Source organism: Ctenocephalides felis, unplaced genomic scaffold, assembly GCF_003426905.1.
Source record: "Ctenocephalides felis isolate EL2017-DRISC unplaced genomic scaffold, ASM342690v1 CF-g0.4_SCAFFOLD_01170, whole genome shotgun sequence".
Lineage (NCBI taxonomy): Eukaryota > Metazoa > Arthropoda > Insecta > Siphonaptera > Pulicidae > Ctenocephalides > Ctenocephalides felis.
The window spans coordinates 28,782,540-28,798,459 of NW_020537324.1; the positions used below are offsets into that span (position 1 = coordinate 28,782,540).

Consider the following 15,920-nt stretch of genomic DNA (forward strand, 5'->3'; position numbering starts at 1 on the left):
AAGTTTCTTTCATTCAAGCTACTCGCAACTTGTTTTGTAGATTAAATATGCAGAATTACAACAATAAAAAGGTGTTCAATATATTTTTATCAAATATTTTAGTTATTAGTCAGATTTGTATAGTTCAACTCTTTTTTACATTGTTATTTGCAATAATGAAATAGTGGCATCGGATAGCGATAGTAAAGTTTGCGCCAATAATTTATCACAAATTGGAAGTGATTTTGATATTACTGATTTTGGTAGTGTATGTGGATGAAGATTTTTTTCATCCTAGAAGACGTAGAGTTTTACCGATTATTTCCAGAGATTCTGGAAATAATGACAATGAAGAAGTGGAGTGGTCAGAATTTGACAATCCTCCAATTATTGAATCATTTTTAGGTCAAAGTTGCGTTGTTTTGAAACCAAATAGTTTAATTGAAGTGGTTCAGCTATTTTGCTATTCGGGTCCCAGCACCTCTTCATAAGGGGTGATTTTTTCCATAAATTTCACGTATGTAAAAAGGGTTTATATATCTACTGTACGTTAAATTTTTAACTTTTCGTAGGTTAGTTATAACTAACCTATATATAGTAATGGGCGGAAAATCAAGAATGAAAATTTTTCCATTTTTCTACGGTTTTTAGGTTTCTGAACATTTTGGCATACCTCAGAAAAAATGGATGTGTCTGTGTGTGTGCGTTTTGGTGGCCGCATTTTTTCGTTCACGTTTTCGGGCGCACGGATCAACCGATTTGAATGGTTCAAAAAACATTCGATTCCTATTGATAGGGAGATGTGCCCATTAGTTTTTGGCAATCGCAGAGCAAAAAGTGCAAAAAATAGAAATCGAGTTTTTGAGAGAACGGAGCATCCGATTTGAATGATCTAAAAAACATTAAATTAGTAATGATTGGGAGAAGTGGTGACTAGTTTTTGGCAAAGGCAGGTTCAGCCATTTCAAAGATACGGAGCTAAATGTACACAAAATGGCAGTTTTGAGAGAAATAACCATCCGAATTGAATGATTCAAAAGACATTCTGATTGTGTTGACATAACAATTGCTTTAGGAAAATAATATTTCATTCAATACTCAATATTCCTCGAACATTTCGTTATGGTACAGGAAGTTTCAGCAATTTGCCTTAAGGCACGATGCCATACGCCACTAGTTTTTGTTAGTTTTATGTTTAATTATGCATTAATTAAATCATTTTTTATAGTTCAAAACAACTAGACGGTTTTTTTTTAAAAAAAAAGAGTTATAAAAAAATATGTTCAATGTGACAGCCAGTTGTGTTCATGCGAGGCGACGGAAAGAGCACTCGTGTCGAGCAAGCGATTGCCCGCTACACATAACAGTTTGGTCTGACGAGTATTTTTACGGGGCCCGCCTATAGTGTATCTTGATGTCAAATATTCTGAAACAATAAAAATAAACAATTAACAATATAAAATGTATGATCACGTTATTTTGAACACTTCTATTTTATACGTCTTGAATATGATATTATATATCATCTTCGATCATTACACGATTATATTAGGAATGAAAACTAAATTATGCATATTATTGATGCTTGTTCGATTATATTATACATTTGTAAAACTTTTGAAATGCGAGATATAAATCAGTCATTCTATATATAACAAAGCCTGTTCTGATGATATTTAAGAATAAGGTGGATCAGGAAATAATTTAAATATTATTCATATTGTTCCGACATAAATATGTATTAAGTTGTCCAAAATTTTTAATTTTAACACAAGTTTATAATTTTCCACACATTTCATATACATACTGCTATTTGTTAGTTGCATCTCCAGATTGTGGTGACTCTTTGTGATATTACTTTGCAATCATTTTTGGCGCCTTAACAGAAATTTCACATATACTGAACCAAATATTATGTAAAACATGTGAAAAGTGCTTTTTCTTGTAATCTATTTGTGAAAAGTATGAGAAACTATGCGGTTCGAATTCAAATTTTTCGCTGATTAGAACCTGATGTCAAACAGTAGTGATGTATGTTTCGCTTGAAAATATACACCCATTCTTTATTGTTTTTATGAACTGCAATTTAAACTTTAGTCAATGGTTTCCAACTTTTTCGTACCGCGCTTTTCCATTTTTTTGATAAAGTTGTTGTGCTCCCTTAATATTTCTAACCTATTTTCATAAATACTGAATTTATCAGGGCACAAAATACAATATTTTGTAAAAATATACACAAAATTATTTATCTATTCATTCATTTTTTTATTTATTTTCAATATTTTCGGTTAATACGAATAATAATTATTAATAATAGTTTAGTTGGACGTTTATTTGAAGTTTCTAGTTTGTTCCTTAATAGAATAAGATATAAACAATTAGATTAGTGACATATATTGTGACTCCGGCTAACATTTGAAAACTATATTTATTACGTAGAAAAGTAATTATTTAATAATATCCTATAATATTCAATAATATGATATTTAATAATTTATTCAACATCTAATCTACATTTCATCCTTTGTTGTATTTAATTATTATTATTGACATATAGATTTTAATATTATACTTACATATCATACTTTCTGAGAATTTTGAATATAGTAAAAGTGATAATTACAATACATACAAATTAATAATTACAAATTTTTGAAGTCAATATAAATAACTTCCGTAGGGTAAGTTACAGTAATCGCAAAAAATCGAAAATAATTTTTTTTATATATTTTTACGCTTCAAAAGTTTCTGAACATTATGGCATGCCTTATTATTAGAACAAATGAATGTGTGTGCGTGCGTGTGTGCGGATACAAATTTTTGTCGACGATTTTGGGAATACAAACTAACCGATTTGAATGATTCCAAAATCATCTTTCACCAGGAAACGTGCTGAGTAGATTTTGGACGAAGCAGGTCCAGCTGTTGAGAAGATACGGGGCAAATAGTGCCAAAAATGGTAACTTAGATTTGAGAGTACGATTTCAATAATTCAAAAAACATTTTATTTGAATTAATAAAATGAAGAAATGACTCAATTTTTGGAAAAGCAGATCGAGTAAAACAAGTAAAAAATGATATTTGGAGGTGAAAAATGATTATTAGCGTTATGCACATCAAATTATCAGATATTTTACAGAGTTTTTAATAATAAGTATGCATTTTGTTTACATTTCCATTGGTTCCGTACCAATGTTTATCCGCTAGACTGAAACAGCCACGCAGCACGATTGCTTTGAAAAGACTTAAAAATTTTCAAAAAATTCAAAATCTAAGAAAAATCCAATTTTTCAGAAAAGTCATTTCATAAAAAATTCCAAAACTTTCAAAAATTTTATTTTATTGCAAAGTTTTCAAAAAATTTCAAAGCATTTTCAAAAATTTGCCTTAAGGCACGATGCCTTGCAGTTAAATAATATTTTACTTGCGATATTTATTATATTTTTTATATAACACTGTTGCAATTATTATTAATAATCATAGTATCATTTAGATTTTCTAAATCTCTAAAGTTTGTATTAACCTTAATTTTAATCAAAACAAATATAAATATAGATAGACGTGCGTGATGCGTGCGTCATGTTTCCTCTTACGTATTTTATTTGAAAATAAAACATGTCAAATGCGATCTGGCATCGATATCTCCAAGAAATAATGCTTTAATGAGAAGTTTACATGCCTATAAATGACTTGAATTTATGACGTTTGGTGATTTACTAAAAATTTATTACGTATCAGCAAAATGAAGGTAATATAGTGAATGGCCAGCTTAATAGATTTATTAGGGAATATGCGTAATTGAAACAATAAGTCAGAGATATATTTGTGAACAATTGTTAATTCATATTTGACTCATTTAGATTTCTCCGAATCTCAATAAAAATGTATGACTAAAATGAAATATTCGTTCATCTATGAAGTACTATTGTTCAAACTCAATGGTTATTGATGTTTGTTTTGCAAGAGTCCATTTAATTTTTATGGGTGTGGTGATTTTAATTTTAAACTCATTAAGGTAAATAGATTCTACAATAATAGAAAGTTTTACACGCAGTATGTTTTTGTGTTTTAATTATTAATTAATCTATTTATTGGTTGAAGCTCTTATTGTGACTAGTACAGTACTCGTTTATTTCGCGTTTTAATATAAACTCTTTATATATATATATATATATATATTATATATATATCTTCTATATATATAAAAATAAGTCGGGTTTTCCTTCCTGACGAAACAACTCCAGAACGCACGAACCGATTTCGACAATTTTGCATTCGTTGGAAAGGTCTCGGGCTTAGCAAGGTTTATAGCTAAAAAAATTAGTGGTGCATGGCATCGTGCCCTAATGCAAATTGCTGGAAATTTACGCACCGTAATTAAAAATTCGAGTAATGACATCAGTGAGAATTATCAGTATTATGCTTGGTTAAGTCAACGAGCAATTCTTGCCACAAAGAATAATGATGTACACGCACAGAATTTCATCATTCATTCAAAAATTGCTGGCAATTTGGTGACATACCAATGATTCCGACTGGTCTTCCGTTTGACTTCAAGTGATTGCAATTTCCAGTTCACCTTGGGTTCGCCATAACAAGTCGCAAGGCCAGTCGCTTAGTGTTTGCGAGATAAATTTCAAATAGATATTTGGAAAAATCATTGTTTTTCACATGGGCAGTTATACGTTGCCTGTTCACGAGTTGGAAAAACCATCCTCTTTGTTTGTTGTTAACGTCAGAACAAAAAAACAAAAAAATGTGGTTTATCAAAGAGCACTTCAATGAAACGGATAATTTGCGGATTCACTTTCATTTACTTAGAGAAGTTCAACTAAAAAACACTTCATTTTTGTAATCGAAATGAATTCATTACTGTTGTATAATAAAATCAAATTTTTCTTTTTCAAATATAAAACAAACAAAAGTTTCTTCATCTTTCTCACGAAAACCATCTGGTGGCGAAACGGAGTTCGTCGGGTTTGCTAGTATATATATATATATATATATATTATATATATATATATATATATAAAGCGTTAGACTAATACTAGTTTAAATTAAAAATGACACAATGAGATAAATCTTAGTCACTAATTATTTGTAACTTTAATGTTGCATAATAAATTAGTGCAAAAAAATGTCCGTAACTTAGTCAAATGTTAATTAGTGCAAAAAAATATTCATACTTGTATTTGTAAATTAGTGGAAAAATGTTATTAATATTATTTGCATTCGTTTCAATTAAATTAAATAAAACTAGTGGTGTATGGCATCGTGCCTTAAAGCAAATTGCTGCAAGTTCTCGTACCATAATACAATATTTGAAGAATAAACTTAGTAAAAACAAATTAGTATTATATTAGTAATAGCATTTTCTGGAAATTAAAGAAGAAAAAAATCCTCAAAGCAAATCGTTTCGTCAACACAAGCAGAAAGTTTTTGAAGCATTCAAATCTGATGCTTTGTTCTCTCAAAAACTGCCATTTTTCACATTTTGCTCCATATCTCCAAAAAGTCGAACCTTAGCCAAAAACTAATCACCACGTCTCCCCATCATCACGAATTTAATGTTTTTGAGATTAGAAATCGGATGCTCCGTTTTCTCAAAAACTCGATTTCTATTTTTTGCACTCTTTCCTTCGTATCTCCGAAACGGCTGGTCCTGCTTTTGCCAAAAACTAATCAGCACATCTCCTCATCAATAGGAATGGAATGTTTTTTGAACCATTTAAATCGGTTGATCCGTGGACGAAAAAGTGTATCTATACATACATACACACACACATCAATTTTTACTGAGGTATTCCAAAATGTTCAGAAACCTACAAAACGTGCAGAAATGCAAAAATTTTCAATTTCGATTTTTTGGCGATTACATAACTTACCCTACAGAAAGTAAATAAAAAATAAAAAACTAAGAAGTTTTAATTGTCATTTTAATAAACGTTCTTACATTCGAGAAGAGAGTTCGAGAGCATTCGACTCATCTTTAGTAAATAAACACAAAATAATTAAAAAAAAAATTGTAAATAAATATATAGTTATATGCACAAGTAATATATACAGGATAGAGCGAGGCTTAAAGGTCAACGAGTAAAAATATCCACCAACAATATCTCAAAAACAAATAAAGTTAGTATTTTTTTAATGATAATATTTGAAAGTAGAGGGTAAAAGATGTTTAACCAACCATTACCTTGATTCTTACGAAGTCGCTGTCAGAAGATAATCCGCCATGTTTCAAAATCTATAACTAATTTTTTTTTTATTGTTAGATTTTTTTAGCGGAGAGCACTGTTGTTTAGTTTATGAAACCTTAATATAATTTTTAAGTATAATTATTAATTTTAAGTTAGATTCAACAGATGAATTTATATAACCTCTATCGCATGTGGGTGGGGTAAAAGGGACCAACTGAACCTGGCAACGGTGTGAATTTAATAAAAAAATAGTAAATCAAAAAGCAAATTAAGTTAAAGAAAACAATTTTGCAAGAAATAAATTAAATTAGAAACATTATTTCAACTTTGCTGACTATATACCAGATCAAGTTATATACTACCTATAGAGTAAAAAAGACCACGTAACAAATTTGAAAAAAAAGGCAGAATATACATTTCTAAAATGATGAATTATTTGGAAGTTGTATCGAACATAGTCAGATAGTTGTTCGTTAGTTGTGTTTGCTTAACTACGTTTATCCAGGACCTGATGTCATCGGAGTTATGTAAAAGACGTAAATGTAGACCATTAATCAACAATTGTATAAAATTCAAGTATTATATTTGTTCTGTTCATTTTTTTGCCTCTTTGTATTTCGCACAATACGCGTCTAGTTTCGGTTGATTGAGCTGAAGATTCTTGAGTTTTTTTCTTTGACGTCTGGCGGACTGAAAAATGAATCATTCTGGTTATCACCAAGGTCTCAGGTGTTGAAAATGCAAAGTAATTATTTAAGTGATACATTAGATACTAATAATATCTAAGAAGTTTTATTATTAACTTCCCGTAGGGTAAGTTATTGTAATCGTCCAAAAATCGAAATCGAAAATTTTTACATTTCTCGACGTTTTGAAGGTTTCTGAACATTTTGGCATACCTCAGAAAAAATGGATGTGTGTGTGTGTGTATGTGTATGTATGTATGGATACAATTTTTCGATCACGTCTTCGGACGCACGGATCAACCGATTTGAATGGTTCAAAAAACATTCGATTCCTATTGATAGGGAGATGTGCTGATTAGTTTTTGGTAAAGGCAGGTCCAGCAGTTACGGAGCTTAAGAGCAAAGAGTGCAAAAAATAGAAATCGAGTTTTTAGAGAACGGAGCATCCGATTTGAATGATCTAAAAAACATTCAATTAGCAATGATTGGAAGAAGTAGTTATTAGTTTTTGGCAAAGGCGGGCCCAGCCATTTCAAAAACACTAAGCTAAATGTGTAAAAAATTGCAGTTTTTGAGAGAACTAAGCGTTCGATTTAAATGATTCAAAGAACTTTCTGCCTGTCTTAACAAAATAAATAATTTTGAAAAAAAAAAATTGTTTCGACTAATTTTTTCAATTTTTTTTTAATTTCTTTGTATATCGAAAATAATTCAGATTTTATTTTTAATTCTGACTATAGTCTAATATACTTTAAACAGTTAATTTCAACTTTGTAATTCAGTTTATATAATTCTTATAAATATTAGACAATGTTACAATATTTATAATAATCTTTTTGAAAACATTTAATATTCCTCGAACATTTTGTTATGGTACGGGAAGTTCCAGCAATTTGTCTTAAGGCACGATGGCATAGACCCCACTAGTTTAATTATGTTATTGCATGCAATCTATTGAATTGTATACAGTGTGTGTATATGCGAGCTTGTATGTATATGTGCGGATACAAATTTTCGTCGACGTTTTCGTGAACTACTCTATGAAGCAGAAGCAGCGCCATTGTTTTGAAAAAAACGTTCAAAATTTCCAAAATATTTCAAAACAAAGAAAATATTTTTTTCAAACAGTTTTTTTCCAAAAATTTTTTCAAAGTTAAAAAAAAAAATTAATTTTTTGTAAAAAATTTAATTTTTAGTACGGGAAGTTCCAGAAATTTGCCTTAAGGCACGATACCAGTTTTGTCATTATATTCTCCCATACTTAATATATATAACATTGCCTTCGTCACTGAAAAATATGAAATTCCCACATCGTCCATTACCAAGTTATTTAATTTACAAATGTAAAATATTTATGTAAACAGTAATTCAGTCAATAATGAACTGTAGTACTGAATACAAAGCAGTCATATTCATACCACATAAAATTCCCAACTCTTGAAGGAAGCCTATAAGACGACTACAAATGACAAAATCTTGAAGTTCATCTTATGTCGTAATAAATGATTTGAGTCAATATTATTTATTTACTTAAGTTAGAATGAATGTACGAATGAAGGACTTATGATATGATTTCACAGAATAATTAATTAGAGTTTATAAACTATAACTAACTATGTGTAATTGGAAATTCCGGGCATTATATTTTTGAAAGTTTGTTTCAAAATTAATTCAAAATAACTCTTTATATTACATTTTATATTATTACTGCGATATCAGCTTCTACTCAGGCGTTTAAATTTTTATATAAAAGTAAATAATTACAATTTGAATACGTAAGGCAAAAACACAGATAATGTCAAAATGGTGTATTATACAAAATAATATAGACTCACAAATTATACATAAAGCAGTCAATTAATTATTAGAATTCAAATATCATATAAATATCAGCATTTTTTTATTTATACATCAACATTTCAGTAGCTTTAAAATAATAACACAATAAATAAAAAACTATGAAACATTATTTTCAATTATGTTTTATATACCAAAAGTATCCAACAAAAAGGTCAAAACACTTTCTATAAAACAATATCAGTTAACATATTTCTAATATGATATGTAATTTTATTTTTAAAATGAAAAAATATTTCAATGAGTATTTCTATTTATTTTGTAAATTATATGATCGTTAAAGAACTTGTTAATATGAAGTTGTGTTGTGTTAATATGTATTCATTTCATTTAATACTCATTCACATATGTATTTATATATGTATGCGTGCCATTCAGTAGTTCTATAAAATTGTTAAATAATTTTATCTGAAAAAAAATTATTTATACATACCCTTTTTTCATACCTACGTTAAAACCATACTAATTATGAATATTACTGAATAATATTTTAAACCTACAAAAAGTTTTACTTGGATATATAAAAATTTATATTATTTTAATTACAACATTAATTAATTAATTGAAAATAATATCATAATTTACTGTTTATAAATATCTGTATATATTTGATGTTCACTCAAATTAAATAAGTACGTCAAGTCCATCATCTTAAATACTCTGACTCACTCGTTTGTTAAAATGTCTACGAATTCTAAGAATATCATAATTAATCAATTTAAATCATCGTAAACATATCATTGTGCATCCCATTTGCCTTTTGTTATGGTTTTATGTCGATTTGTGAATCGCAATATGAAGTTGTTCAACAACAAATTGCAAGTTCAATATTGTTTTATTATATTTATTATTTTTGTATATATAGACAAGGCTAAGAGCCGAATTCTCAGTTTGTTATTACACATCACTTAAGTTATATAGTGCGATTATTTAAAAGTGTTATGATATTTTAAAATTAATTATTATGGATATTAAGGTAAAGTATTTATTACTAAATTTATTCATAGATTTTTTTTTATTTTATTCTCAATTATTTTTTTATTGTTTCGCTACATATACAAGATGTACAAGGCGTCTCCACCGCAGAAATAAAGTGCTGCTAATTTTATGCAATTAGAGTAACATAAATCTAGAATATTAATATTAATTAGTGTGCTAAATTTGTCAATAATTAAGATTGGTATTAATGTATTAATTTTATATGCATAAATTGAATAGACACGATTTATAACTTCAACATTTTTATCAATGTCTCAATTAGTGCTAATCATAATTGCTTTTACTAACGTGCCATTGTAGGTTCTAATTATATATTTATTTATTTAACGCTCGTGGCAATAATACAGTAACACAAAAGAAATACACCTTATTATGTGCGAATTTAATACAAAAAAACAACAAATGTTTATAATGATTTATGTATATACATTCAATCATATAATAGAGAAGTATATATGGGTAGGTAATATCATTTATGATTTTATTATTCTGAACTGAATAATAAGAAAAATTTTGTTTCAAAGATTTATTTATTAGATTTTTTATATTTTTTGCGTTTTGAGGATATGGAAGTCAATTATCTTCGGGAAATCTGAGGTATTAAAATGTTTTAAAATAAACTTTCAGTAAAAATCGAAGTATATACGATCAAAAATTATAATTGTTTTATATGTATATTGTATATTTACATGTTTTTATTTAATTTTTTCTAGAGTTTCTTATTGTGGTTCGTGATTGGCATTGCTTGGTGTGCAGCGGTGGAAAATACTCCATTAGTAGCAATCACAGAAAATGATGAACCAAATACTCTGAGTATCGATTTAGAACCAGATATGAGTGAACTTGATACAGCAGAATCTGCCCAGTATGGTAAGAAGTATTTTCAATTTATGAATTACTATATTTTAAAAAAGCAAACATATTGCCTGTATTAATTATAATCATTTTTTTAACTTTTTAATTAGTATATACAGTAGAACCCGTTCAAGGTAATTAAGCTTAATACCGTTTGTCATTTCGTTTAACACGAGGATTAAAAGGCATTATCGCTTCAAAAAGAAAATCAGACATTTTGATAAAAAACATAGTTTGCTGCTGAGCTTCCACATCTCAGATTCAACATTTTAAACCATTTTAAAAAATATTGCGGAAATTAAAGAAAAATTGGAGGTGCGCAGGAAAAAAGAAAAATTAGAAAAATTTTATAAATTGAATTTTTTAGTAGAATGGCTTCATCAAGCACCTGGTTTAAAACTTTCCACAAGCAGCCCCATAATAAGGTTTTAATGTTTCAATGGCTGTATAGATAGTTTATCGGCTAATCATGGTATCAGAAGATTATGATTATTAGTGAGAGAAATTCTACCAACTATTTTGACAAATAGTTTTGAGTTTTATTTCGAAATTTAGTTCAAATTATTTTTCAATTTTTTATAAACATATAATGAAGTGATCTTTTTTCAACGACTGAATTATACTTAAAAGTATCTATGTCTTTGTCTTAGGTTTTTATCGAGGCGGTTACTACGGAGGAAGAAGATACTACGGTGGAAGAGGTTATTGGGGCGGAGGTTGGGGCGGCCGAGGATACTATGGAGGTAGAGGGTACTATGGCGGTTATAGACGTGGATGGTACGGATAATGTAGTACTTAAATATTGTATGATCATTCAAAATAAGATGTTGATAGAATTTGTTCAATAATTTGAAATAAATTGTTGTTAGAATCTCTTTATCATGTCTTTTCATGTAGTAAATTTAGTCTTTTGTTACAAATTGAAATATGTCGATGTGAGAAAAATGAGATATTTTTGAACAGTATACAGAATGTATAATAATTCGGCTGCACTGAATATTCGGTTACTATTCGGTATTCGGCATTTTCGGCATTTTTTTTAATATTCGGCCTAATACCGAATAGTTAAAATAAAAGGCGCCGCCGCCGCTAAGCGCCAGTATTGTTTGAATTTTATATTTTATGCGATAAAGAGCTTGCAATGAATCTGCATTTGAAAACCTTTAGTTTACATAATATGATATGGAGAAATGATTTTGTTATTGTATATATAATAATTTGAACTTTATCGACATTTGAGATTAAAAATGAACATGCGAGAAACTTTTTTTCTGAATATACAACGGATACGTTATTGTTAAATGCATATATGTTTGTTATCATTCTACGGTTACAAGCTTGTGTTGTAAATATGGTCAATAAAGTCTTTCATTATATTCAATCTAAGCATTTCTAAATAACGAACTATCATAGGCTCAATATCGCAAAAAATACAAACTATATTCTTGGTCAGTTTTTATCTATTTTATCAAGGTTAACCTTTCTAATAATAATATATAATATAGTATTTATAAAAGAAAATATTAAGCCAGATAGTACATTAGTAGGAGCTAAAAACCTGCCGGTATCGGTCTCTGGAGCATGCAGAATATTGAGTATTGGGTATTTCATCGAATATATTATTCGTTGAAAGCCTAGTAACATAGATAAACAAGTATGCCTAGTAATAATTCATAAATTATTTACTTGCAAAGACACTTTGCTTAGTTTAGAATTATAAATAAATTCTTACAAGATTCCATTTATCAATAAAAATCATGTTATATGCTATGACACAATATTTTAGATGTGCTAGATTCTAAATATAAGATAACATTTACAGATAATTTTATGTAGGCAATTAAAAACTGCATAAATCAATATGTGTAATGTGTATTATTTACGCCTGAATCATTTGAATAATTTGAAAATATTTTTTTATGTAGTGCATAACCTGGTAGCAGTAAAATTATAACTTCATTGTGGTTCGCAGCCAGAAGTTGGCTGAAGTGTTTATTTTTTTATCAACTATATTTTATTTAAATTTGTTTGTACTAAAATATTATTAAATTATATTGAAAAATGTCTAAGTTTGTTAGCGATATCAAGTTACTAATTGAGTGAGCTGTCAAAGATATAAATATTTTTCTATAAAATATAAATTAACCTGAAATTATGTTTTAGAATTTTGACAGATGCTAATATAGAAAATCAAAATTTTGATGTGCTTTGTGCACAAGTGCAAAAAAGATTTCAAAAAGCTGACCATTTTAATGGTACTTGAATATTTCTGTATGAATACTGATATTTTTAAAGATTGTGATACTTCATGTGAGACTTTTATTCATTTATAGTTGGAACTTTGCTGAGTCTATTGATAATACAAGGTGATTTAGTTCATCCAGCACAAAGATTAGCCGCCTTAGCTATTTTGTATGATTTGAACAAAGATCTACCGCCTGGGCACGCATGCCATGAATCATTATTTATAGATCTCCTGGTATAAACATAAATTATAAATATCAAACAAAATTAAGTTCAGGATCTTATTGTCATAGATATTTCAGATCTAATTTAACAGTTTTCATCTTCTGATTAATCATCTATATAATGATTATGAGTGCAATGTTTTATTATCTCTTTTAGTGCCCTTCAGATTCACTGCTATTTAATATCACAGTTCAAGAACGAAATTTTCTGTTAACATTGATGAATGGAAGTGGAAAAGAAGTAAGAGGGCTCTAAATTATGTTGAAATGACATTCATTTTTGTATTATATTTTTGCTTCTCTTAGATATTACGCAGAACTCCAAAGCAAGTTATTCAAAGTGATGCAAAACCACTAGAAATTGATTTTTCTGGAACACAATGCTTATTAGTTCAACGACAGTCTGAATTATCATCATTATCTAAATCAGCATTGTCAGCTGTTATCCCAGGACGCGAGAGTCCGTGAGTAAACAAATAGAATACTTGGTGTGATAATGATTCATTATTATCCTAGTTGCTCATTTAAAATGGTTTTAATTCAAGTTTGCCTCAAGATCGACCTGCATTATTAGAAACAGTACAAAATTTAGTTAATCAAATTCCAATTCCGATGTTAGATAGTAGTAGCAATATATCATATGGACAAAAAGTTGTTACTTCTACACCACCAATGCAGAGGATTATTAACCCAGAATTTTATACAGTTGCTCCACCTTTGCATGTTTTTGAAGATGAGGTAAATTTTAAAATTAGGAATTAATTTTGATACTAATGTAATATATAAAAGTATATTTTTAGCTTCACATATCATCTTTCAGCTTATTTGGTTAGATCCTCAATTGCAAGAAATACATCAACCAGTATATGATTCAACATTATGTTCAAGTCCAGTATTAGGTTGTGAAGCACGGAGATTGTTAGAGCAAGCTTTTAAAGTTGCTTTACCAATAACACAACAACAGTTACTTTTATCAGAAATTGAAAGGGATGATAGAATTGTATATCGCATAGGGTTATCACCAGCACAGGTAATGCAACTGTGTAAAATTTTACATATTACATACTTTGCATTATAATGAAAAACAAAATTTATTTACAGCTTCCATTCTTAGTAGAAAATAACCCTTTGATTGCTATTGAAGTGCTTTTAAGATTAATTCATTCTTCACATATTACTGAATATTTCAGTGTGTTAGTTAATATGGACATGTCATTGCATTCTATGGAAGTAGTTAATCGGTAAATATCATTGTCATTATCTAATAAAATAATATTGCTATCAAATCTAATTAAGCAATAATGTGAAATAACAAACTTTTTCAATCTACAGATTAACCACCTCTGTTGATTTACCAACAGCATTTGTTCATTTATATATAAGCAATTGCATCAATACCTGTGAATCAATAGCAGATCGATATCTGCAGAATAGATTAGTGCGTTTGGTCTGTGTGTTTTTACAAAGTCTAATAAGAAACAAAATTATTAATGTGAAGGTAAAATGAAAAAAACCTATACAATATATCAATAAACATGAAATGACTAAATATAATATTATTTCAGGAACTTTTCATTGAAGTGGAAGCTTTTTGTGTTAACTTTAGCAGAATCCGGGAGGCAGCTGCATTATTCAGGCTTTTAAAACAGCTTGATTCAGGTGAAACTAGCACAAATAATTCTACAAATAATTTGTCAATACCTGACAGTGTTTCTTCAGGCAGTAGTCCTGTTCCCATAGGAGAAAATGAAGAAAATTCATTGAATTTCAATTAGTGAGCAGTATATTATATATTTATAATTAAATATTAGACATCCATAATTTGTATAAAATTTTAACAATTTTATCTTTATTTATAATGCTGAATTTATATGACATAGTTTTATTTTTGTAAATGCAAATAAATATATTGTGTAAATTATAAGTCAAATATTCATTGTATTTGAGTGTAATATGAAATATACAAAATTTATTAATATAATATAAGATATATATATATATATATATATATATATATATATATATATATATATATAAATCTTAATATATATATATATATATATATATAAGCTAAATTTGATAATAATTCATGTTAAAGTTTCTCCTTTAGTAACACAAGCCTCCAAATAGTCTATCCTTCGTTCTAAAGTTGTAAGTTTTTCATTTAATACTGCTAAACGTGATCGGCATGACATGTCTGGAAAATATGAATAAATAAACAAAACTATACATAGTATCAGATTTAAATATGTCACTTTATCTTTAATAGGTTTAATTATGATTCATAAAAGAATATAAAATCAGATTTTATGTTTAGTAACAACTCCTGTGATTCTAAAAAAATAAATGCACATTAAAAAGTGACGGTGTACACAAACTTTTGGTTTTTATGAATTTCTTCCTTATAAAGAATAATATGAAATTGTTTGGAATTGTATTGTAAGTGTATAATATAATTAACTATGACAAAACAGTCAAATGTAATGATAAAATTTAAGAGCATAACTATTTCATTTTAAACAACGCTATAATAATAATGATTATTACCAAATGAATTAAGAAAATCTGTTATTTTCTTTATGCTGCCCGTTATAACTTCGATGTATTCTCTATTCGCCCAATCCTGTTGAATTTGTTTTTGAAACGCCTCTCGATGTACGTTTGCCATAATAATATATTTAACTTTATAAAACAATGTGTTTAATTATATACGAATAATTACTATTTCTTCATTAGTGTAAAGCAAAAGTTTCAATTTTTATGATTTTTTAATTTTGACAACTAAATTGGTCGCCATTTTGTGATTGAAATGTCAAACTTTGTTGATGTGCTGCCTCATAGAATAAAACTTCCACAAGCAATTTATTTTCCATATT

General features: G+C 28.1%; 3 protein-coding genes across 3 annotated transcripts; 2 read left to right on the plus strand and 1 right to left on the minus strand.

Annotated features, from left to right (window-relative positions):
* The first annotated feature begins 9,608 nt into the window (after positions 1 to 9,608).
* On the plus strand, positions 9,609 to 11,363 carry LOC113367056 (protein FAM98B-like). The gene is made up of 3 exons (XM_026608686.1): positions 9,609 to 9,698; positions 10,435 to 10,591; positions 11,227 to 11,363. The coding sequence occupies exons 1-3, from the start codon at positions 9,687 to 9,689 to the stop codon at positions 11,361 to 11,363; spliced, it is 306 nt and encodes a 101-aa protein (XP_026464471.1). The 5' UTR covers positions 9,609 to 9,686.
* Positions 11,364 to 12,561: 1,198 nt separating this feature from the next.
* Positions 12,562 to 14,855, plus strand: LOC113366654 (CCR4-NOT transcription complex subunit 11-like). Its single transcript, XM_026608295.1, has 10 exons — positions 12,562 to 12,675; positions 12,740 to 12,831; positions 12,910 to 13,055; positions 13,202 to 13,285; positions 13,351 to 13,508; positions 13,590 to 13,782; positions 13,865 to 14,074; positions 14,146 to 14,285; positions 14,377 to 14,542; positions 14,610 to 14,855. The coding sequence occupies exons 1-10, from the start codon at positions 12,638 to 12,640 to the stop codon at positions 14,817 to 14,819; spliced, it is 1,437 nt and encodes a 478-aa protein (XP_026464080.1). The 5' UTR covers positions 12,562 to 12,637; the 3' UTR covers positions 14,820 to 14,855.
* A 276-nt stretch (positions 14,856 to 15,131) lies between these two features.
* Positions 15,132 to 15,905, minus strand: LOC113368001 (probable protein BRICK1-B). Its single transcript, XM_026609560.1, has 2 exons — positions 15,592 to 15,905; positions 15,132 to 15,241 (listed from the first exon to the last, which is right to left on the minus strand). Exons 1-2 carry the CDS (start codon positions 15,710 to 15,712, stop codon positions 15,132 to 15,134), a joined length of 231 nt encoding a protein of 76 aa, XP_026465345.1. The 5' UTR covers positions 15,713 to 15,905.
* Between the last annotated feature and the right edge of the window lie 15 nt (positions 15,906 to 15,920).